Raw genomic sequence first — 24636 nt, 5'->3', positions numbered from 1 at the left:
CCTGTAAGATCACAGAAAAGTAGCTACATAAAGAAACACAGAGCACAAGCATGTACATATTAGTTTTAGCTGTACATGAATGGTTGTGTAACATCCAAAAATAACAATGAATTGGGAAGACACATAAAGAGACGTCCACGTCCACTAGGCTCTTCTAGTCTGCCAACTTGCTTATGTTTACAATGTTCTTTGTTGGGAATTCCCTGGCGGTCCAGTGGTTAAGACTCCGTACTTTCACTGCCGAGGGCCCAGGTTCAATCCCTGGTCACAGAACTAAGATCCCACAAGCGGTGCAACGCGGCTAAAATAAATAAATAAATAAATAAATAAATAAATAAATAAATAAATAAATAAAATGTTCCTTGTTAATAACTCAAATACCCTTGAGATGTAGCTCAAAGTATTGACAGATAGATCAAGCTCCCACTACCCTCTAACTTGTCTAGAATGAATGAACAGTTAGTTTACAGCAAAATCCTTCTGGAATTCATTCAACAATCATTTATTGCTTAACTACTATGTGTCAGGGCATTGAGCCAGAAACCCAAAGATGAATAGCACATTGTCCGTCGTCAGTAAGAAGCTGAAATGGAGTAACGCTGGCCCTGAGCATTCCATATGGGGAGGGAAGCATACCCAAATCTCGTCCGATTTGGTATTTCTCCTGGACCAGGTACACAAGATTTCAACCAAAGAGAGAAAAGCCATGGACTTCCAGAAGTAAAGGAAAAGCAAGGAGTGACTAACGACCAGTTAGATTATTCTGGGAACCTGTCACCATTTGCCTTTGAGTATTTTTCGCCCTTCCCATCCTCCTGCCTCTCTTAATCCTGGTTATGCTGAACTGGCCATACCTAAGTTGATAACAGATTATGGTCTTGTCTCTAAAGGGTTCTTTGGGAAACCAGAATGCTAACCTCTTTCCTGGAACCAATGATAACATTTCTTCTCACCTTATGCCTTTCTTTAGTCTACTCGGCACCTGCAATCTATGAAAACCTTGCTTAGGAGAGCACTACAAGCGTGATAAACCACACACAAACACATCACATACAAGACCATGCAAATCATGGAGCCCAACCAGTTTCTAAGAGACCTGAAATGAAAAGTTAACAAAGAAAATACTAATAACAGATGAGGCAAACCCATGCACTGATCCTGTACAAATAATCAGGCTGGCAGCAGAGAAAAAACCCCAAGAGGTCCTCAAGTTCTCAGGATGAGTTGAAACTGCCATGCTAAGCAGAGCCCATGTCATACTGTTACTCACTAAGCAAATATTTTTCAAAATGACCCAAGGAGCAGGAAAGCAAAGCGTCTATTCCCTATTTATAACATTTCAATTTGCAAGAGTATCTTTCCATCTTAACCATGGCACCATTCTTCGTCAGAATCACACCATAGGAAAATGCTTGCCAATGGCTCCATGCCCTCCCCTTTCAATACACACACACACAGGTTGCTCTTACTTCATAATCAGCCCTTTTGGCTAAACTTCCAAATGCCATCGTGGAGCAGAACTGTTCACCCAGTGGAAAGAGAATGTTCGACTCTCAGGTAAAAGCATTCCTTTAATGGGAAACAAAATTCCAGTAAATTAAGGTTACTTGTGCCCTACCCACATCTTGGCAGAAAGAGCAGTGTGTAGGAAGCCAGGTTGGCCTAGATCTGAATTCTCTCTCTGGCAGTTGACAATTGCTTGACCATAACTTCTCCTAAGCCTCATTTCCTATAAAATGGGGCTAATGCTACTACCTCATGGACTTGAAGGTTTTATTGAGATCATTAGTAGAAGGTATTCAACACAATGTCAATGGTACATGCTCAATAAATAGAAGTTTAACAATACCAACATCGATGATTCATATTAAGAGCCATTACTATTCCTTCCCTCTGGGCTGTCAGGGCCAAAGCCCTCTTGAAGCCACCGCTGCTCATTTGATTCCAGAACCCATGAACTCACTCCTTTCCTTTCTCCTAAATCCATCCAACTCAGGCTCCTTCTCCCAAAACAGATTAGCAAATGGCTCCAAGAACTAGAGCCACCAAGCAGTCCTGGTGGCAAAAGAGCAAATGGAAAATTGTATCGGGACTTCCCTGGTGGCGCAGTGGTTAAGAATCTGCCTGCCAATTCAGGGGACACGGGTTCGAGCCCTGGTCTGGGAAGATCCCACATGCTGCGGAGCAACTAAGCCCGCGCGCCACAACTACTGAGCCTACACTCTAGAGTCCATGAGCCACAACTACTGAGCCCACGTGCCACAACTACTGAAGCCCATGCGCCTAGAGCCCGTGCTCCACAAGAAGAGAAGCCACCGCAATGAGAAGCCCGCACACCACAACAAAGAGTAGCCCCCACTCACCGCAACTAGAGAAAGCCCACGCACAGCAACGAAGACCCAACGCAGCCAAAAATAAATAAATAAAATAAATAAATTAAAAAAAGAATTATATCAATATCAGCTCGAGCCTTGCTGTGACTTCGTTTATGAAGCCCCCTCTTTTTTATTTTTATTTTATTTTATTTTATTTTTTAACTTTTTGGCCACGTCTTGTGGCATGCAGGATCTTAGTTCCCTGACCAGGGATCAAACCCATGCCCCCTGCAACGGAAGTGAAGAGTCTTAATCACTGGACCACCAGGGAAGTCCCAGAAGCCCCCTCTTTTTTAAATTTGGTTTTGTTTTTTTCGTTTAGAACAAAGCCTTGGACAAAATTTTCAGATATTCTCAAGAGAAGATGGGGCTAGAGCACACTGCCCTGACTCCCCACCCATGTCCTGCCCAATCCCACCCCTGCTTGAGGACCCCCTGAGCACAACTTTCCCATCACTGCAAGCATCCATCATCTCCAAGGCCAGGGTGCTGACATGTGGAAAAACTCCAGAGAGCCAGAATCCAGGAGAATGGACCGTTCCTGGAGGCCTTCAGCAGCTCTTACGAAGAGTGAGATCACCACTGCTTTCAAGCAACGGCCTAAACATCCGTGAGCGCCAGGTTTCTACAGCTCTCATGAGCCTTCAGCAGACACTTAAACATCTGCCAGGCTCCTCCCTACTTATAATCCCTGCCTGGCTCCTCTCCGCTTGGGCTCAGGCTGGAAATGGGAGGTGGCAGAGTAGCCAGGTGGCAGCACACGAGCCAATTTAGGATGCCTGTTTACTTTTTGGTATTTGACAAATACAAACACTGGGGCAAGGCCAGTATTTATGCACGATCTCACCCCGCTCCTAAAGAATCGAAGCTCAGCAGCTGCTATCCCAGCAACAATAATGCCCAGTGTCCCGCTAACGCTAAATGGGGATTCAATTTGGGGACCAGGTTAACTCCTATTACGGTTTCCGTTTTCATTCTGTCAAACACACATATCTGCGCCTAATGCTCCAGACTGCATCCGCTCCAAATGGTCATCGGGCACATGCCCAAAGACGATGATGAGGGACTCTTGTCACCGAAGAGAAGCACCTGAGTTTTCCAGGAAGTTGCCGGGTGACCTGGCATGACCGGAGTTTGCCAGGCCTGCTTGGGGGAAGAGGGCCAGCAGAGTTAGTGCTTACTGGAAAAAAAGGCATGGCAGTTGACAGAAAGAAAAGTCACTCAATTCACACTGGCCCCTGAATAATCTGATGATGCATCTGACCATTTCCCATCACGCGCGCGCGCGCGCGCACACACACACACACACACACACACACACACACACACAATTAATAAAGTTTACTTGAGCCAATTATAGTTTGAATGCTTTATAAAGGGCCGGCTGAGTACAAAACCAATTTGCAACTTCTCTATGGAATCTCCGAAGAGACGTTACCTCTCATCCTCACAGATGGAGTCAAGTGTAAGGTGAAATGTGATGTCTTCTGATCTACAAGCAGACTGAGCCTACGCTCAGTACGGGTACACAGAGCACCTGCTGGAGCCAGCGCAAGCCCACGCCCACTCACCCCATCCACCTGGAGAAAGGGGCCTTCTGCAAACGGTGCTGGAAAAGACAGCCTTAACTGTGCTAACCACAGCCAGCTTGAAAGACTCTGTCCAAACTTAGCCACACTAAAATATGTAATCTAGCCGGTTGGTGGACCTATGCCGATTTAGTCCCGTGTACTTTCTCAACTTAGGGTAGCATGCATTCCATGACAAGGAATCGTTTTCTTGCTGATTTGGTGCGCCTGTGTATTTTCTTTACACGGTAGGTTTGTTTATTTGTTTCGGACAGGGCCTGAGACAGATTCAGCCATATGCCTTTAGAAACAGTTGAGATGAGAATTCAGATGAGAAAGCTCGATCCCATTCTATACATTTTGACAACAGGGATGGGAGATTCCCGGGGTACATGAGAAACCCTGCCTTCCGGGACAGGTCTGCATTCCCTACTCTTCTGAGTCATAAGTCACTCTCCCTACCAAGGCTAGTAGATATGATTCTGAGAGTAGGAAGACGTTTCTGCTTCTGACTTTCAGACTAAAAGCCAAAATTATTTCAAGTAGTTTATAGACGTTAACATCTATCACATTTTGTGTATTACTTTGAGTATAGTACATTCATCCACTGATTCTTTCTGAATGCGTGAAACCCAACCAGCACTGTTGATTGCCATGTACGTTTATACACCATATGAATTGCACCTGAGGGGCAAGATTCAAATCCTAATTCATCCCCGGGCTCCCACAGTGCCTCTCACAGTAAGTGCTCAATGTAGGTTTGTCAACATGAAAAAATAATTTGCTTCCCCAATCCAGGCTCTTTTTACCCCTCCAGTTTTCTCTTCCGGTTTTCACACTCTAGGATTGTGGAGTTCAAGTACATAAAAAAGAGAAAATCTTTTGGATATAACATCGCTCTAATTTAAAGTTCTCCTCGAACTTGTCACTAAGTCCATCCAGGACTTCAGCTCCAGCCAGCTACTCCACACCGACCTAGTCAAATAGCCAAAGTCAAATGCCAAGATACTAGATAATTAACTTTGATAAGCAAAGGTCAGGAGATGGCATTAAGCTAGACATCTAGTCTCAAAGACAGTGACAAACACCATACTTGGAACTTTCTAGACTAGCACAGCCGAAGGATCTTATAGCAACTGTCCTATCTGGAATTCATAATCTGTGCAGATTAGTGGTTTCTAAAATGTCAGACCTCATTCCCTTATCAATTACGGCTCCCTTTTTCTGACTGTCCCACTGCCAATATTCTATCTGTCCAGTCAAAGCAACTCCCTGAGGGCAAGAGACATCTTTGAGTGTGTTGTGTCATACTGGGCAAGCCCTTCTAGGGCATTCCTTAACATTGGCACAAACCTTAGGTCTCATTTATCTGCTCTCCAGACTTTTGGCCTGAAACACGCAATATTGTTTCTTTGTCTTTTGGTTTTTTAAAAATATATTTTATTTATTTATTTTTGGCTGCATTGGGTCTTCGTTGCTGCGCGTGGGCTCTCTCCAGCTGTGGCGAGCGGGAGCCACTCTTCGCTGAGGTGCAGGGGCCCCTCATCGCGGTGGCCTCTCCTGTTGCGGAGCATGGGCTCCAGGTGTGTGGGCTTCAGCAGTTGTGGCACACAGGCTCAGTAGTTGTGGCGCACGGGCTTAGTTGCTCCGTGGCATGTGGGATCTTCCTGGACCAGGGCTCGAACCCATGTCCCCTGCGTTGGCAGGCGGATTCTCAACCACTGTGCCACAAGGGAAGCCCTGAAACACGCAATATTTTGCCTTTCAGTGTGTGGTTCACTTTCCAATATCACACAGACATCTCAACGCATCAGAAACAGGGGCTTTCAGACTTCCCTGGTGGTGTGGCCATGTGGTGTGGTCAAAAAAAAAGCCACGTGGTGTGGCCAAAAAAAAACCAACAACAAAAATAAACGCATCAGAAACAGAAGTGCAAGCAGCGAAAATACTCTCCTCCAAAGGCACTCATGTAATTCTCATCAACGTCCTGCAACAAACCAAACCACCAGCCTCAACTCTCCCCCAGTGAGCCTTCTCTCTTGTTACATTTCATCATCAGGCAATTTGGAGTTGTGAAACCCGCAGAGTGGCACAGGAGGGAGGCATGAGGTGGGAGAGGGAGTCAGGCTGTCCTGGGTCCCAGCCCCAGCGCCATCAACCCTTGGGAGCTGGGTGGCCCAGGACAATCAGTGGAGTTTTTGCAGCCTCCATTTTCCCAACTGTAAAATGGAAATCATCCCACCTGCTTCAGAGATGTTGGGAGTAAGAGAGATACTCTCTCTAAAGCACCTGACACATACAATAATAATAATCATATTATATGTTATATATATACATATTATATATTACATAAAGATTTTTTAAAGCTTATAGTAAGTTCTCTTTCAGTTAGCCTGTCATCACAAGAAAGAAATTGTCAAAAATGATGACAATAACAAATACTGTCACCCAAAAAAGGAGATATTTGAAAGAAGAGGAGTGATGGAAAGCCCTAATAAAAAGACATTTTATTGGGTTTATTATTTTTGAAGCTAACGGTAATGAATGGGTAGGGCATTATCTGGCCACTGGCCCCGGTAGTGTTCTGAGCGTGCTTCCGTGTCTACCTGAGCTCCAGTACCTGGAGTCTGTCATTTTCACATGGCCAAGAATCCCAGTGGGATAAAGAATCCTTGTAACAATGTCATGAGGTCATCATTTTTTTTTTTTTTTGGCCGTGACTTGCAGCATGCGAGATCTTAGTTCCCTGACCAGGGATTGAACCCGTGCCCCCTGTATTGGGAGCGTGGAGTCTTAACCACTAGACAGCCAGGGAAGCCCCATGAGATCACCATTTTATACACTAACAATGCCTGGGCTGAGGACTGGAGCTTGCAGAGCGGGAATGGGAAAAATAAAAGACATTGCCTCCCCACCCTGGTGACCCCTGGTCCACCCTGTCAGTTTCCCTTCAGGACAAAGGGGTCAACTCTAGGCCACTCCATGAACTGAAGTGGAACCTTTCTATCATAATTAGCAGAAGAATAAGGACTCTTTATTTTAGTTAATATCTCGAGATTGCTTCTAAACTCCACTGTAAATTTCATTTTTTTTTTTTTAAAGACAGCCAAACTTACATTCTCAAGTCTTCAGTTGCAAATCCAGTGCACAATTTTTAGGTCAACCGGACTTAATGATTTCAGAAAAGGAGCTGGGCTCTTTCTCCGGAGGTTAAAGCAAGCTGCACTTTGATTACATTCTGACCTTACTTTAAGCATCTCATGCAGAAATGGAAAGTCAATGAAATAGTGCACTGACTTAAGACTTAATCCAGAAATGGACTCTATGGGGAGCATAATGATCAGATGTGTTGGAGGGATTGGACAGGCGTGTAGTGGGGTGGTACAGTAGTAGATCTAAGGCTGACAAGGAGGCAGCGGAAGGATGGACCTACTTCATCTTAGGGTCAATGTTCCCTGGGCCTTCGATGGGTTTCTCTCCACACCAAGACTGTCCAATCCAGGTTCACTGCTTTAAGAGACCCTCCCCCTCTACTACTCATCATCCACCACCCTTGTGTCAACGATAAAAATCTTGACTTCGCCATTTCTATAAAATGGGCAGAAAAGAGTCTTTGAAGGAAGACTGGGACTTGCCTCATTATAAATGCTAACAGCACCAAACTTTTCTTTAGTCTCTCTCTTCCCCTTTAAAACACACCCTCACACAGGGAACCAGAGTGTCTGTAGGATGAATTCCCAGGCCATAGCAACTGCAATGCCCTGGGATCTAAGAGATCTTGGCTGGCCAGGCATTAAGCCCTTTTCGGGAAGGAGACAGCAAGCCTGCCTTTCCCTGACACAGCCCTGCTTTGAAAATAGGCTCTTGTTTTTTGTTTTTGTTCGGTCTTTAGCTAAGAATCTCCATCCTCCTTGAGGAGACAAAAAGATATGCACGGGAAGCTTATGGTGGCTCGGGTTTGATCTTAAATCAATTTTCTTCCACCTAACTCATCCCATCCCCCCTAACATTTGCAAAGAAGGGGAAGGGTTCTGGGGAAGTTGGGGATAAGTTTTGGGTCAAAGGTGCTTTCAGGCTCTGACCAGATTACTGATGGAGAGGACTACCTACAGGGCACGCCCTGGAGCTGAAAGCAGACCGAGTGCAGAAGGAGGACTGCCTCACCCTGCAGGCTCACCTGCCCGGCCACAGGTAAGCGAGGGATAGGAAAGACTGGAGAAAATTCAGCTTCCTTTATGGAGAGCTCTCTCCCCCTCCCCCCACACAAGTGCCAACGCGCTGACTGCCTGGCTGCGAGCCGACGCTTTGGAGGCGCCTGAGAGCGGGTCTCAGGGTTCTTCTTTGGGCGTGCCGAAACCGGGACCCACCCAGCCAAGGCGGAGAGGTGGGGGAGGGGGCGAGGCGCCCGCGCGGAAGGCTAGGCGCGGATGCACGCGGCGGTCTCGGGAGCCGGCGCGCACAGGTCCCGCGCTCTCCCACTGCGGTAGCATCCCGACATGACACTGCAGCTGCAACAAAGCGGCGGCCGCCGCCAGCCTCGGCGCCCACCCCGCGGCCCCAGCCCCACTCCACGCGGCGGGGACAGCGGCCGGTGGCCGTGGGGGTGCGTGGAGGGGGTGGAGGACCCCGGAGGGGCAGAGGAGGGGGAGAAGCCCTGAAATGCGCAGGAAGCCCGGTGGCCACCTCCCGCACCTCGCCCGGAGCAGCCAGACTGCAAGGAAAACAATTCGCCTTCATGCCGGAGTCCCGGCTGAACCCTACTGCTCCCCCAAATGACCCGATCCGAGCCCTCCGCTGTGTTGCCTTCCCTCGGTCGCAAACCTCCCGACCCAGCCGGCCGGACCCCAGCCCCCCGCAGCCCCGGCCCGGGGACCCGCCCGGCTCCCGGAGCGCGGTGCCTTCTGCTCCCGCGCGGCCGCCGCCCCCGGCTCCCCCCCCAACCCCCTCCGCCCCCAGCAACCCCGACGTCTCACCAGGAAAAGGGAGCCCGCGATCATCGTGGCTCCGGCGATGCGGCTGCAGGAGGCCGGGGCGGTGCTGCTGCTCGCGGAGATCCCCATGGCTGAGCCCGGGGCTCGCAGGGCGCCCGGGGCTCGCAGGGCGCCCGGGGCGCGTGGCCCCCCGGCAGCTGGAATCAGCGGCTGCTTCTGCCCAGCGCCGCATCCACCGCCGCCTCCCGAGCCGGGAGCCCATCTACCTCCAACACCCCATGTGCACTGCGGCAGCCGGACAGCCCGACAGAGGAGGGAGGCGGCGAGGGAGGCTCCGGGGGCGCTCAGCACCTGCCCAGCTGCGCGGCTGCCCGGGCGGGGAGAAGCAGCCGCGGCTGCAACCCGCGCCTCCCCGTGCTCTCCTCCGACAGCGGCTGCGGAGAACCAGGGAGGAGGGCTGGGCGCGAGAGAGCGAAGGAACAACTTCCCATAGCGAAGCCTCCAGCCGCTGCCAACCACCCTCCTCCGCTGCCCAGACCGGCCGGCGAGGGAATGAGTCGGGTGGCCGCCGGGCGCGGGGACACACGTGGTGGTGCTGAAGGGGCGGGGAATCGGCCCTTTGTGATGTCACCGCGAAGGAGGCCGGCTCTTTGTGCGATCAGAAGTGGGAAGGCGGTCCAGGAGGAGCGAGGAGGGAGAAGATGCCGCCTGGCGTTCGCCGAAGAAATTGCAGCTGCTTATTGACCCGGGGAAAACTTTGCGAAGGTATGCACACCCTTGACCCAAATTTACTTCCTCTTTCTAAGATGATTCTCAGTAAATTATTTTCCGCGACAGACGCCTTTCTGTTACTTCTGGCTCAATGATTAAGGACAGCAAACGACCATAAAGCATTAGATCAACTGTATGCCATAAAGAGACCAGCAACTTGGTTCTCAAACGTAGCTGCGCTTTAGAATCAGCTGGAGAGTTTAAAACATACGCGTTGATGCCTGGTCCTACCCCAGAGATTCTGCTTTACTTGGAACAGGATGTGGCCTGGGCATTGGGATTTTTTTCAGTTCTCCAGGTGATTTGAGGAGATTATGGGGCAAAGTTTGAAATCCTCTGGGCTAATGAATGCAGTTAAGGAAATCCAGACTAAAGAATTCCAAACCCGGAGTCCGCGGAAGCTGGGTCCGTGGATGGTCTTCCAGAGGTCTTGGAAATCCTTGAAATACGTGGGCCGGTGCATTTTCCTAAATAAAGGATCCAAAGTTTTGAATCAGACTATCACAGAGATAAGAAACACCCTTCCCCTCAAAAAAAGTGTTAAAAAATTTTGAGTTGAGTTCCAAATGCCTTTGTGGGATGTGAGTGGGTACAGAGGGAGGTAATATTCTGCCTCAGAAGTAAGAGCAACCGGAGCATTCCCTTGGTTGGTTGGCATCTCCTGCGTTTCTCAGTGTGAGAGAGGACCTGGCCTCCCTTTCTTTGTCTCTCCTGGGGGGAGGCAGAGTCTCCTGAGAGTGGCCACCATTTCGGGTACAGTGTCCATCCTCTAGGTTCTGCCAGCACAGGGCACACTATATTGAAATTACCTCTTTGGCCATCTGGCTCATACCACTCATTTGTGAACCCTATGGTGCTGGGCTTCTTCTAGCTTTCCCTGACCCCTTCTACTTCAAGATAACACACTTTCTCAATTATCTGCTTCAAGACTCAATACAGTACTCCTGAAGGTAACTTACCAAGGCAGAGGTGCCAGCTATTTATTTTCGTATTAAAATATTGTGCTTTGGCCTTTGTCCTATGCACACTTGGAAGATGCTAAAAATTAATCTGAGGATTAATTCCAATCTGTTCTTTCAAACATCTGTCAGTAAAGAAAAGGGTTGTCCATAAATATTGGAGCAGGCAGAGCCAAAATATGTAACCTCTGGTGAAAGTCAAAGAAGTTCTAGAAAACATTACCACTAAATATGGAGTTTGGGGGAAAGGATTATGTTTGGACTTGAATTTCTCTAGCTAGTTCCAGAAGTTCAAAAGAGGGAGGGACATGCATTGTGCCTCCATAGATAACAGCTTCAATTATTTCTTCAAAAATTCAAATGACTGGTCAGTACCATCATAAGTCTTGTTTGGGAAATTCCCTGGCAGTCCAATGGTTAGGACTTGGTGCTTTCACTGCAGGGGCCCGTGTTCGATCCCTGGTCGGGGAACTAAGATCCTACAAACCCCGTGGAGTGCCCTCCCCAAAAAGTCTTATTTAAAAGAAGTTGCATAGGTGTAAAAAAAAAAAAAATAAAAGAGCAGTTGTTTGTTAGTCCATTTAACTCCTTCCATCCAAACTTACATTTCTCAAAGTAGATTCTGATTGATTCACTCCATGAAGTCCAGCAAATTTAGAGTTTAGAGTTTGGGTTCCTATGTTGAAGTCCTTTCTCAACTGTCTGTCTTCCTGAAATCTGAAAGAAATCTGAATTGTGCTTCCAGTGCTTTCAGATTTCATCATTTCACATAAATTTGAAATCGAACATCCACTTTGAGAGATGAAAAATTCCCTCAATCCTGTTTACTACTAACATTTAAATAATTGTCCCCCTATATGAGTGATAGATTGTGAATAGTTAGAATCTCAATAGAGTGTGAAACTTTTATTACTTTGAATTAAAATATATAAATGCTTTTCATTTCACTTTGTAAAACTTCTTCAACAACTGTTGATTAACTCATTGCCACATTTTCAGAATGGTCACTTAGTCATGTGTATTTTCTGGGAAAGGATAGAAATTCAATAACGCATAAGGATTACCTTTGCCCTATCTTTGCCATAAAATCACCCTTCAACCCCCATCTCCTCGCACACATAGTGGCTTCAGGATTTTTCTATTTTTGCCAATGCTGCCCAGTTCTCCTTGTTTCCCAGCCTCAAAGTCATTGTTAATTCCTTCCTCTCCCTTAGTCCATTTCCAGTCAATCTGCTTTTTCTATCCTCTTGTTTCCATTTTCAGTCTTTCCATTTCTCTGATTATCTATCTGGACACCAGAGAAATCACCAAAATTACATCTTGCCTTGAGTTTTGCCTTATTTTTTAATTTATCCTGCACATGTTTGACAATTCTAGTAAAATTTCAATTGTTAAGAATGTAAGTACGAAGTGCGTGCGGCGAGGACGGCGCAGCAGGGCCCATGTGTGGTTGGTGACTTTCTCCCCAGATGCTGAGGTGCCTGGATCTCTGACGCAGGCAGTTACTGAGCTGCAGCTGGACGACATTGTGCCTTCTGAAGCACTCTCTGTTTACGATGAAGTTGCAGTCTCCAGAATTCCAGTCACTTGTCACAGAAGGCTTGAAGAGTCTGACAGAATTATTCGTCAAAGAAAATCATGAACTAAGAATAGCAGGAAGAGCAGTGAGGGATTTATTAAGTGGAGTAAAGCCGCAGGATGTGGGTTTTGTAACCCTTGCTCAAATGAAGGAGCTGTTTCAGTCGGTTGACATTCAGCATTCGTATGATCAACAACAAAGGAAAAAAGCACGGGACGATCACCGTCAGGCTTCAAGAAGAAAATTTTAAGTTACTACAGATTGACGTTGCCGCTGAGGGAAGACATGCTGAGGTCGAGTTCACAACTGGCAGAAAGATGCCGAACGCAGAGATCTCACTATAAATTCTATGGTTTTAGGTTTTGATGGTACTTTATTTGACTACTTTAATGGTTATGAAGATTTAAAAAATAAGAAAGTTAGATTTGTTGGACAAGCTAGAGGATAAAAAAAAAGATTATCTTTGATTTAAGATATTTCAGGTTTTATGGGAAAATTGTAGACACACCTGGTGACCACGATCCTGAGGCTTTGGAAGCAATTGCAGAAAATGCAAAAGGCTTGGCTGGAATATCAGGAGAGAGGATTTGGGTGGACCTGAAAAAAATTTTTACTGGTAAGCATGTAAATCATTTGATTCACCTCATCTGTGATCTTGGTGTGCCTCCTTACATAGGCTTATCTGCTAATGCAAGTTTAGAAGAATTTAACAAAGTCAGTAAAAGTGTTAAAGGTTTTTCACCAAAGCCAATGACTCTCTTGACCTCATTGTTCAAAGTACAGGATGACGTCACAAAATTGGATCGGAGGTTGAAGATTTCAAAAAAAGAGAAGAATCTTGGTTTATTTATAGTTAAAAACAGGAAAGATTTAATTAAAGCAACAGATAGTTCAGAACCATTGAAACCCTATCAAGACTTCATTATAGAGTCTAGAGAATCTGATGCAACTGCTCGTGTGTGTAAACTCCTCAAGTACCAAGGAGAGCACGGTCTTCTGAAGGAGATGCAGCAGTGTTCATTCCTCCATTTCCTATAAGTGGCCATGACATCAGAAAAGTGGGCATTTCTTCCGGAAAAGAAATTGGAGCTCTCTTACAGCAGTTGCGAGAACAGTGGAAGAAAAGTGGTTACCAAATGGGAAAAGATGAACTGCTAAGTTACATAAAGAAGACTTAAAATTGATGAGAGCTGGCTACTAAAAAGCAGACGATTTTTGCCAGTCATAACATCTTTGTGTGCTACAGGCAAATAGCAATTTTGGACCTTGATAAAACAATTTTGAAAAGCATATTTCTATTAAAGCCCTGCTAAGAGGAAGTGTGACAAACAAACCCTCAGTATATTAACAGAGGCTATGTTGCAAGAAAAGGAGCCTCAGAAACGACTGCACACAGGTCAGTAGTTAAATGTATTATAAAATAATCCACTGAAATATTTAAGTACTATTAAGATATATATTTGGACCCAACACTGTAGAATTCCTACTATGCTATATAGGAAGTATGCAGATTTAGCTATTTGAGGTCTGGTTTTGTCATGTATACAGAGACTTTAAAATAGAAAAAAAAAAAAAAAAGATGGTTAAGTGCCCACTTTTTACAATGAAAATAACAGTTCACATTCTTAGTAGTGCCTGCCTTATAGTCAACATCCTGAGCTGATCCATGAAGGAATGAATGACAGGAATTTGATGGGAAGAGGTGTGAGCATACAAAAGGTACAAGAATCAGCTTAAAGCCATGCTCAAAGGGAAAAAGAGCATGAAATTCATCTAAGCAACAACAAGATTGTTTCAACACTTACTGAGTAACTCCTGTGTGTCCGACACTGTTGGGTACAGCAGAAACAATATTAAGAACTGATCTCGTCTTTGAGGAATTCACAGTCTCAGGAAGGAGAAAGGTTAAAAGATGACTAAAATAGTACAGCAGGTCTGGGTGTTAGAGATGGCTATTGTGCCCCATTATAGGTGTATACTTATTTCAACCAATCATGTGGCTGCCCAGAATAAAAGACTACTTTTCCCAGCCTCCAATGCTCCTAGGTATGGCCATGTGACTAAAATTCTGGCCAAGTAGAATTGCCAAGTGTGTCTTCTGGGAAGCATTCCCATTGGCTAGACCTTAGTTATTCATCATCCCTCTCATCCAAGGTCATGAAGACCTGCTAATTCTATCTCAATTAATTCTAATCTAATTCTATCTCTGTCATTTTTTCCCCCTTGCTCCTCCTCTAGATCCCTTCTGCTCTGGTCAAGGCCTCTTGTCTAGACGATTACACAAACCTCATGATTGGCATCCCTGCCTCTAGTTTTGCCTGGACCTCTCAATCCTGCAATAAATCTCTTCTTCACACCCTAAGGATAATGAACATTTTAGAACCTAAATCTGGTCATGTTCTTTCCTCGCCAAAACCCCAACAAAGTTTCCTCACTATTCTCAATTTGAAGTTCAAAATCCTAACAAAACAATTCATTCTGATCTCTGTTCAAACCTCCCCACTGCTACAAGATTGAGTAAACATGTACAAATACAGCACATAGAGCCTTTACTTCCTACATCCGGCTTAGTTTCATCCCCACTACATGCCAATCCCTACAAACCCCAGGTTCTACACACTAATCCCATTAGATCATTGTGTTTCTTAACTACCTTGTCCTTGTCATACTTCTGAGCCTTTGTGAGGTGTTGTTTTCTTTTCAATTCCCCTCCTCTGCTTATTGAATCCCTATGAATCTACCCTTTAAGACCAACCTCAGGTGGTACCTCATCTCAGAAGCCTTTCCTAATGTCCTCTCCTCACCTTCTCTACCCTCGTATGGAAAGACAGTTGTTCCTCTAGTTTTATCCTACATGTCTCTGTTACAGCATGTATGACATTATACTATAGTTAGTTTACCTCTCTGTGTCGCTGGCCAGATCTTGAGCTCTTTGGGTCCAAAGTTTATGTCTTAATCATCTTCTATCTCCATAGTCAAGATTCAAGATATTGACCTGGCTCAATAAATATTTGTTGAGTGAAACAAACTTGGAAAGTTTAACAAACCATGGAACAGTTAACACACCTGATGTACCTTTTCCTTTTCCAAGCCTTAAGTCAAACATCCTGAGTTGTGTTATACAAATAATAACGGGTTTAATCTTGTGTTTTGCTAAAGTGCCATGTCCTGGACTTGGGTTAAGTGTTTTCTCCACAGCTTTGTTTCCTTAAACTAGTTCATTTAAGAACTTGCCGTTCTCTGGCCTAAGGAGGAGTATCAGCCCTTCTGCAACAGATTGCAAGATTAAGTGCATGGGCGTGGTTTGATCAAGTCTCCATGATGACATTCTACAAACAAGGCATTCTTGGATAAGATCAAATGGGAGTAGGATTGCAAGGCAGGCACGGTTCTGGAAGCTTCCTTCTCTCTTGGATGGTAAAAGAGGGATGATTTGAAAAAATAAAATAGCCGATCATTTGAAGGTATGACATCTCTGTCTCGCTCCCAGGAACAGTGAGGTGATTAAATTAGTTCCTTTTTCTTTTTCACCTGCAGCGCTGTGGAAAGTGGCCCTGACCTTGAATTGCCCATCACCCATGTGCCTTAGGAGTTCATACCTGTAATGTTCTCATTATGCCATAAGCTCTTCCATGCAGGGGAATGGACAGAGAAACAACTTCATTCGCAAGAGAAAATTGGACCCAGAATCTTTAAAGCAATGGAAATTTAGGCAGTATAATCACATACCCCCCAACTCACCATCCCACACACACCCTGCCTCACCCCTTCAAGGGCCTTTAGGGTTTTTTTTGATGATTGGTCTTTGGTTCCCTGCCTACATCAACTGATCTAAGGAAAAAGGGATTTTTTTTTTCTTTAGAGGGAATTTTCCCTTCTGATTCGATCTTTTTCACTTTTATTCTCCACAGCACTTACTATGTATAGTATTTGACAAAAGAGGTCCCAAAGGTCTTAGTGCAATTTTAAATGTTCATACTTTCAGAAGTATATACGTTACAAACTTTAAAAACCACTTGAAAGTTCAGTTTTTTTACTTCTTCGTGCAATTACTACATTTTTTAATGTTTTAGAATAATTCATATTTAATTTTAATTTTTGTCCCTCTAATTGAAGTTAACAAACATTGACCAAAACAAACAAACAAACAAAAATGAAAACGTTAGTCATTCAAGGGAATTCCCTGGCGGTCCAGTGGTTAGGACTTGGCGCTTTCACTCCCGTGGCCCAGGTTCAACCCCTGGTCTGGGAACTAAGATCCCACAAGCCACCTGCAAGCCACGTGGTACAGCCAAAAAAACAAAAAACAAAAAAACAAACAAAAAACAAAGTCATTCAAAATACACCAAAATGCATAAAGGTAAAGAAATTGAAATACTAACGCTTTCAAATGATTTTTTTGTTGTTTGTAACATATATACTGTTGAAGTAATGAAAGCTTGAAACCACTTTAAGATTTTGGGGACATTCTGCACACACTGTGCCTTAGGCTCAATTGACGTAACTTGCTTGTATCTGAAGTCACTTTTAAAGCAGCATGAACTTTGCTTGGAAAATAATCATTTTATGGAAATATCTGAAATATTCAAAAGCCTTAGAGTAATCAACAAAGTGGTTGTCACTTTGTGAGATTTTCAGCCATCTGTCTTCACAGCACTAAAACTAATATTAAATAAAAGATTCATAATGATGAACACAATGGATATTTGTATCTTAATGTAGTCTTTTCTAGAACTTATTTATGAACAGGGTTGTTTAAAAACCCATCCTCCTCTTATGTCTTTTCCCAAATCAGTTAGACCCTGTTTTTAATATAGAAACATTTACTGCTTTTAAAATTAAGAATTGTAAATGAGTTGATTGGCTGCTAAAATGGTATTTTATGCAATTTTTCTCTTAGAAGTAATTGTAAAAATGAGTTTCATTTTAAGGCATTAAATTCCTGTTTCCCTAATAAAATAAGTATATCTGTTTACAAGCAATTTTAAAAAATAACTGCACCCTAATTCCTATTGCTTTTTTTTTTGGCCGTGCCACACGGCTTGTGGGATCTTAGTTCCCCAACCAGAAATTGAACCCGAGCCCTTGGCAGTGAAAGCGCCAAGTCCTAACCACTGGACCACTAGGGAATTCCCTATTGCTTCTTTTTCCAAATTCTCCTGTCAAGTGGGCTGAAGACAGAGGGATTTGCAAGGCAGAGAACAAAATTTAAGGATGGGGAAGGCAGGGGTAGAAGGTTGAGTGTTATCTCTGTGGAACTCAGAGAAAAGTATAACTTGAAATTTCACAGGTCATAAACTCTTAGTTTGAGTGATTACTATATGCCAGACATTTTCACAAATACCATCCTACATTAATCTTATGAGGCAAGAATCCTTAATCATATTTTACAGATGAAGAGACAGATTTTCAGAGAGGCAAGCGACTGGTCCAAGCTCACACAGCCAAGCAGTAAAGCTAGAATCCTACCCAGCTGCTTGGCGATGACTCCTGCTGGTGGCAGAAACTAAGACCCAGTTTGAGAAATGCAACTTTATTCAGCTCAGATCAGGAAAGAACCTGAGATCCATCCTGCCTTTGCCTCCGACCCTCGCTGAAGACAGATCTCTAAATTCACTATGTACACTGCCCCCAGCCATTATATATCCACACTATTGAAAGTTTTTCAAATTTGTTTGTTTGGCTTTTTTCTACCTTTTGACCCCATTCACCCATTTCTCCCACCCCTACCCTCCACCTCTGGCAATCACCAATCTGTCCTCTGTGTCTATGTGCTTGTCTTTTGGGAGTTTTGTTTTGTTTTGTTTTTTAATTTATTTTTGGCTGCGTTGGGTCTTTGTTGCTGTGCACAGGCTTTCTCTAGTTGCAGTGAGCGGGGGCTACTCTTCGTTGCAGTGAGCGGGCTTCTCATTGCAGTGGCTTCTCTTATTGCAGAGCACGGGCTCTAGGCACGTGGGCTTCAGTAGTTGTGGCATGCGGGTTCAGTAGTTGTGGCACGCAGGCTCAGTAGTTGTGGCCCACAGAGCTTAGTTGATCTGCAGCATGTGGGATCTTCCAGACCAGGGCTTGAACCCGTGTCCCTTGCATTGGCAGACGGATTCTTAACCACTGCACCACCAGGGAAGTCCCTGTTTTGTTTATTTAGATTCCACGTATAAGAGAGTCATACGGTATTTGTCTTTTTCTGTCTGACTTATTTCACTTAGCATAATGCCCTCAAGTTCCATCCATGTTATTATATTGCAAATGGCAAGATTTCCTTCTTTTTTATGGTCCATCCATGTTGCTGCAAATGGCAAGCTTTACTTCGTTTTTACACACATACTAGAATTTCTTTATCCATTCATCCATTGATGGACACTTAGGCTGTTTCCATACTTTGGCTATTGTAAATAGTACTGCAGTGAACATGGGGGTGCAGATTCTTTTTGGATTAGTGTTTTCATTTTCTTTGGATAAATACCCAGAAGTGGGATTGCTGGTAGTTCTTATTTCTTATTCGTGTTTGTATTACCTCACAGCACTTGGAACAATACTCTTCAAACAGGGGCTTGAGAAACATTTGCCTGCTTAATTCAAGATTAGCAGTAAATCCAAACTTTTTTCTGGGATACATTGACTTGAGCTGATATAAAAACAAGAATATGTTTGGGAAACTTACCCCCCAGGAATTTATATTCCAAGAGAGAAAAGAAGGGGAGAAAGAGAATTATGTAGTCTTTTCCTTCCTTCCTTTTTTCCTTCCTTCTTACTTTCCTCTCTTCTTTTTCTCCGTCTCTCTCTCCTTATAGTTTTTGGTTTGGTATGACACCTGTTATACACACTGAAACTTTTTCTTAGAAACATGTCAACATGTTTATTAAAATCTTTTTGGTATATCTGTACTTTCTAAATATCTTTAGACTGTCATACCACTCTAAAAAATCAGAAAGAAGGGGTGAAGGGAGGGACCGAGGGAGGGAAAGCTAGAAAGGAAAGAGAAAGAGCACTAACTACAGGCTAGGCAACTTGCTAGGTAGATCTCATTTGTTAATTTGTGCATTTGTGAGCTGGATAATTTTATCCACATTTACACACAAGAAAAACTCAAGTGTGAAGAAATGTAACTTCTTACATTGTAAGAAGTAAATCTTCTTTCCCCATATAGGTCATTACTCCAACTCCTCTTTCTAAAATAGCAATCCTTGTTATTTTCCGTACTCTTCCCTGTTTTATTTTTATCAGCATTTTTCTTTACCTGGCATTGTATTTTATCTTTATGTGTTTACCTTATCGTGTTCTGTGTTCTGTCTCCCTGATAAGAATTTAAGCCCTGTACTTACATCTTACAATGTACTTAGATACCTAAGTTACACAGGTGTGAAGTTTCAGAATCCAGACTTGAACCCAGGCTTGCCTAGCTGGCCTCCTCTTTGGATTATTTTGTACAATAAACCAGAGTAGTGAGATTTGTCTCAGAAGTTACATTCGGGGAGTTCCCTGGCGGTCCAGTAGTTAGGTCTCCGTGCTTCCACCACCAGTGCCCAGGTTCAATCCCTGGTTGGGGAACTAAGATCCCACAAGCTGCGCAGCACAGCCAAAAAAAAAAAAAAAAAAAAATTACATTTGGTTTTTGTAATTATGTTGTTGTTAAGATTGGGTTTTGCCTTTTCAGTCCTCAATTTTTTTTTTTTTTAAAGAATACTACAACCCGAATATCGTTTGTGTGGGGGAGGTAAGGTGTTTCCCCCATTCTTTTTTTTTTTCTTTAATTTTTATTTATTTATTTATGGCTGTGTTGGGTCTTCGCTTCTGTGCGAGGGCTTTCTCTAGTTGTGGCAAATGGGGGCCACTCTTCATCGCGGTGTGCGGGCCTCTCGCTGTCGCGGCCTCTCTTGTTGCGGAGCACAGGCTCCAGACGCGCAGGCTCAGTAGTTGTGGCTCACGGGCCTAGCTGCTCCGCGGCATGTGGGATCTTCCCAGACCAGGGCTCGAACCCGTGTCCCCTGCACTGGCAGGCAGATTCTCAACCACTGCGCCACAAGGGAAGCCCTCAGTCCTCAATTGTGACCAGTGTAATGAGCAGATTTAAAACCCTGTGGCCCATTTTTCATCCTCCACATCCTCAAAGATGAGCTCCCCAACCCTCTGGCATGTCAGCTGCAGGAGCAGGCGGGGCTGAGCCACCTGGTGAGGACAGGCAAGGACGTCCCCTCTGGCCCCTGGACCAGGCAGAAGGTGCGAGCAGCAGTGGTGTGGAAGCTGGTTCCCAGGGGTGTCGGACTCTCCTTCTTTGCTCTGTTTTGTTTCTTTACCCTTCCTTGAATCACATGTTCTCAGCTTCACCTTCCAAGCTTTCTCCCACCTCCCCCGACCCCACTTACACTTTTGAGTCCTCCTTCATCCCCTGTGTCCAAGATGCTAATCATGGAACAAAATCAACAATAGGAGAAGTAAACCAAACCAGACAATGGAGAAGAAAGCCAAATATCTTTCCAAATATAAGAGGAAGAAGCAAATCCTCTGCAAGACGCTGTCATGGGGTGATGACTTGGGTATCAGGGCTTGGGAAGGGATGGTTCCTTTCGACTCTCGCAGGAAGGTTGAGCTGGTCCGATGCAGAGGCTGGGATCTTGAGAAATAAAGACTTGCCTGAGGTGGGGACTCTCAGGGCCACAGAAGGATGCAAGCGGCTATGATCAGTTACACCTTCAGGGGATACAGGAGGGCTTCTCAGCAGAGATGATACATGAAGAGGGTTTTCCTGAAGGCAGCTTAGCTGTGCCGTTGAGACGGGGAGAGGGGCATCTGTCTCCCGCACCAGAGGAGCAGTCAAGCAAAGACAGAAGGTCCCCTAAGACCCTCCGGGGTACAACCCCTGGAAACCTGTCCACTTTCACCTAGCAGTCCTTTCCATGCTCACTCCTCTCCAGCCACACCCACTTCCCGGCAGGTTCTCAAACTCACTACCCAGATCCTGCCCCAGGGCTTTTGCACTTCCTCCCCTCCTTCCCTGCCTATCTCTTTCCTCCTCCCTCACTGCTCACGTGCCACTCCTCAGAGAAGCCCTCTCCAACTCCTCTTTCTTTTTTTTTTTTTAATTTTTATTGGAGTATAGGTGATTTACAATGTTGTGTAGTTTCTGTTGTACAGCAAAGTGAATCAGTTACATGTATACATATATCCCCTCTTTTTTTTAGCTTCTTTGCCCGTATAGGTCATTACTCCAACTCCTCTTTCTAAAATAACAATCCTTGTTATTTTCCGTACTCTTCCCTGTTTTATTTTTATCAGCATTTTTCTCTACCTGGCATTGTATTTTATCTTTATGTGTTTACCTTATCATGTTCTGTCTCCCTGATAAGAATTTAAGCCCTGTACTTACACAACCTTTTCCTCTAGCTTCTTAGCAGACCTGGAAAGATTCCCCTTTTCTGCATTGGCCACATAACTTTCCCTCTGCCTTAGAATTCCATCACCCAGAGGGCTTTGCATAAAAACTCTTCCCACTCAGGGCAAATGGTCCTCACAATTCATTTGTGAATCCAAATGAGATTGCCTTATCCCCATTTAACCTTTGCTATCTTTTTTTCCTTTGACTTTATTATCTCAAAATGAATCATTCTACCTCTCCCTTACCTGTCTGTGCCCTGGTCTGTGTCAAGCTGTCTGCTGTAATGCTGAGGGCCTGCTTCAGATCTGGGGCAAAAAAACGTAAGGTGGGACCCGCTGGCACGGTTGTGTTTTTCTCCAGACTGGTCGAGCTGCTTGGATGCAAGCACATGGAGGACTGGGTAAAGTTGAAGCTTAGAACAGAAGGGAGAGGCAGGGTGTGGAGGGTGCCTGCAATGGGAGCCTCACAGAAATGGGTCCTGGAATCTATGCTGAGGAAGTGAGGACGTGGGGACAGATGGCAGGTGATAGGGGGAGGTGGAGGAACCTTCTCTGCCCCACCCAAAGCCACGTCCTAATTCCCAGAACCTGTGACGGTTACCTCATAAGGCAAAAGAAACTCTGCAGATGTGATGAAGTTAAGGATCTTGAGATGGGGGGAGATTACTCGGGGTTGTCTGGTGGGTCATAAATGTGGTCACAAGGGTTTTGTTTTGTTTTGTTTTTCTTTTTTTTTTTTAAAGGTGTAGGCTTATTTATTTATTTATTTTTGGTTGTGTTGGGTCTTCGTTTCTGTGTGAGGGCTTTCTCTAGTTGCGGCAAGCGGGGGCCACTCTTCATCGCGGTGCGCGGGCCTCTCACTATCGTGGCCTCTCTTGTGGCGGAGCACAGGCTCCAGACGCGCAGGCTCAGTAGTTGTGGCTCACGGGCCCAGCTGCTCCGCGGCATGTGGGATCTTCCCAGACCAGGGCTCGAACCCGTGTCCCCTGCATTGGCAGGCAGATTCTCAACCACTGCGCCACCAGGGAAGCCCCACAAGGGTTTTTATAAGAGGGAGGTAAGAAGGTCAAAGGATCGAGGAGGAAGTGTGATGGCAGAAGCAGAGGTTAGAGTGATGCGCTTTGAAGATGGATGAAGGCCATGAGCACAGGAGTGTAGGTGGCGTCTAGATGCTAAAAAACACAAGGAAATGGATTCTCCCCTGGAACTTCTAGGAGGAACCAACCGTGCTGACACCTTGACTTTAGCTCAGTGAGACTGATTTAAAAATTCTGACTGCACCATTGTAAGAGAATAAATTTGTGTCGTTTTAAACATCGTCCCTCCAAAAAGAGTTCTGCCCTAAGGCTGTGTGAGAACTGTCAACTCCCAGGGTGTCCCCTGGATTTAATCAGGAAGCCACTTTCATTGCACCCTCATCCTCATCCCTCTCACCATCCTCACCGTTAGCATCTTCAGGCTTACCTTCACTGCCGCCAGCCTCAGCAACAGTTAGTATTTACTGAGCTCTTGCCATATACTGGGTTCCTTGATGAGTGTTTTATATGCATTATTTAAATTTCCTATCTATAATAACCCTCCATGGAAGATACTATTATTACCCTTATTTGAGAGATGAAGAAAATGAGATTGAAAGTTAACTTATTGGACAGAGGTTTCATACGCTGTCTACCAGGTAGAGAAATGCACATATTTCCTGTTTCATGGTTTGCCAAATTGTGCCAAACAGGGTTCGAGATTGGAAGTAGGGGAGCCGGTGGGAAAAGGATCTGATCCCTTAGTATACCCCTTTCTTATATCTGCCTCCCTTTTGGGGATTTGGGGTGGGGGAACAGACACCCCATCCATTAGAACCAAGCTAAGATAGAGCCCTAGTCCCTGATCCATGACTCTGGCCATGGGTCCCTGGAAGACACTCCAGTAATAATAATAATCACCATTTGCAAACCTACTATGTCCTGGGCACGCCATAAATGGAATTTCTAATCTTCACAACTATCCTGTGTAGTAGGTGTTATGACTGACATTTTATCGATGAGGAAACTAAATCTCAGCTAGGTTAAAGGACTGCCCAAGGTTGCCTAGCTGTTATACTTAGGAAGTGGCTAAGTCAAGATTCAAACCAAAGTGTAATATTGCAGTCCATGTTGTTTCAAGTACATACTTTCTGTACTCAACTCCCACAAACAGGGTATATCTTGAGGTCCATTCAGGCTTACACTCACCTTTGGCTTCAGTATCTGGTCTTGTCTTGGTTTAACTGGGGCCTCAGTGGGTGCTGTGACTACTGTAGTTCAGATTTCTGCTGAGCTGGACTCTTCATAGGTGGTGTTCTAGCTTTTGAACCCAGATCATAACTACCCCAGCCTTGGGGTTGGTTGCTTGGCTGGCTGCTTGGCCAAGCAAACCTCAGTATTTCATTCTGAGATAGTCACAGTTTCCAGGAATGCGGACATGGACATCTTTTATTAATTATTCAGCTACCACCAAGGGAGGAAGGTGGGGAGGCAGGTGGGATGAACTGGGAGATTGGGATTGACATATATACACCAATATGCATAAAATAGATAACTAATAAGAACCTGCTGTATAGCACAGGGAGCTCCACTTCGCTGTATAGTAGAAACTAACACAACATTGCAACACAACTATACCCCAATAAAAAAAAACAAAAGGACAAAAGAAAATTATTCAGCTACCACGGCAGGTAACGCAGACCAACTCAACCTTGGACCTGGCGTCCAGGTCCCTGCTGTCCAAATGTGTCTCTGGAGTCCACATCTCATCTTACTGTACACTTTGTCCCCCTGTCACAACTGGCCAAACTCTCCAGAAATTCAACAGTAAATAGTTATAGAATGCCTACTACGTGCCAGTCACTGCGAGAGGCTCCAGGGATTCCAGAGAACCTACTCTCCCATCACGGATGGGAAGCAGAGGGTAAAAAACAAGTAAAAAGAGAATTAAGTAAAATAATTAGAAGTTTTAATAAGTTCTACAAAGTAGCAACATTCTGAGTGATATGGGCAGGAACTCTCTGAGGAGGTGTGCTTAAAACTGGGTCCCAAAGGAAGAAAAAGA

The 24636-nt window shown here is 44.8% G+C and overlaps 1 protein-coding gene, 1 long non-coding RNA gene and 1 pseudogene across 5 annotated transcripts in view; 2 read left to right on the top strand and 1 right to left on the bottom strand.

Annotated features, from left to right (window-relative positions):
• TNFRSF21 (TNF receptor superfamily member 21) overlaps window positions 1-9424 on the bottom strand; it is a 65431-nt gene extending 56007 nt beyond the window's left edge. Inside the window, exon 1 of the mRNA XM_082411680.1 lies at window positions 8917-9424. Coding sequence (XP_082267806.1) covers window positions 8917-9003 — 87 coding nt within the window. The 5' untranslated portion in view covers window positions 9004-9424. The remainder of the gene's footprint in view (window positions 1-8916) is intronic.
• Window positions 9425-9492: 68 nt separating this feature from the next.
• LOC309637333 overlaps window positions 9493-24636 on the top strand; it is a 52750-nt gene continuing 37606 nt past the window's right edge. For all 3 annotated transcript variants that reach the window (XR_014250480.1, XR_014250481.1, XR_014250482.1), the window contains exon 1: window positions 9493-9639. This is a non-coding gene — a long non-coding RNA (uncharacterized lncRNA). The remainder of the gene's footprint in view (window positions 9640-24636) is intronic.
• On the top strand, window positions 12074-21899 carry LOC309637294 (CCA tRNA nucleotidyltransferase 1, mitochondrial pseudogene; annotated as a pseudogene). Its single transcript has one exon. The product of its transcript is annotated as a CCA tRNA nucleotidyltransferase 1, mitochondrial pseudogene (transcript).

Source organism: Balaenoptera physalus (genome assembly GCF_965194825.1).
Source record: "Balaenoptera physalus genome assembly, chromosome: 11".
Taxonomy (NCBI): domain Eukaryota; kingdom Metazoa; phylum Chordata; class Mammalia; order Artiodactyla; family Balaenopteridae; genus Balaenoptera; species Balaenoptera physalus.
This window is presented reverse-complemented; position numbering and strand designations above follow the sequence as displayed.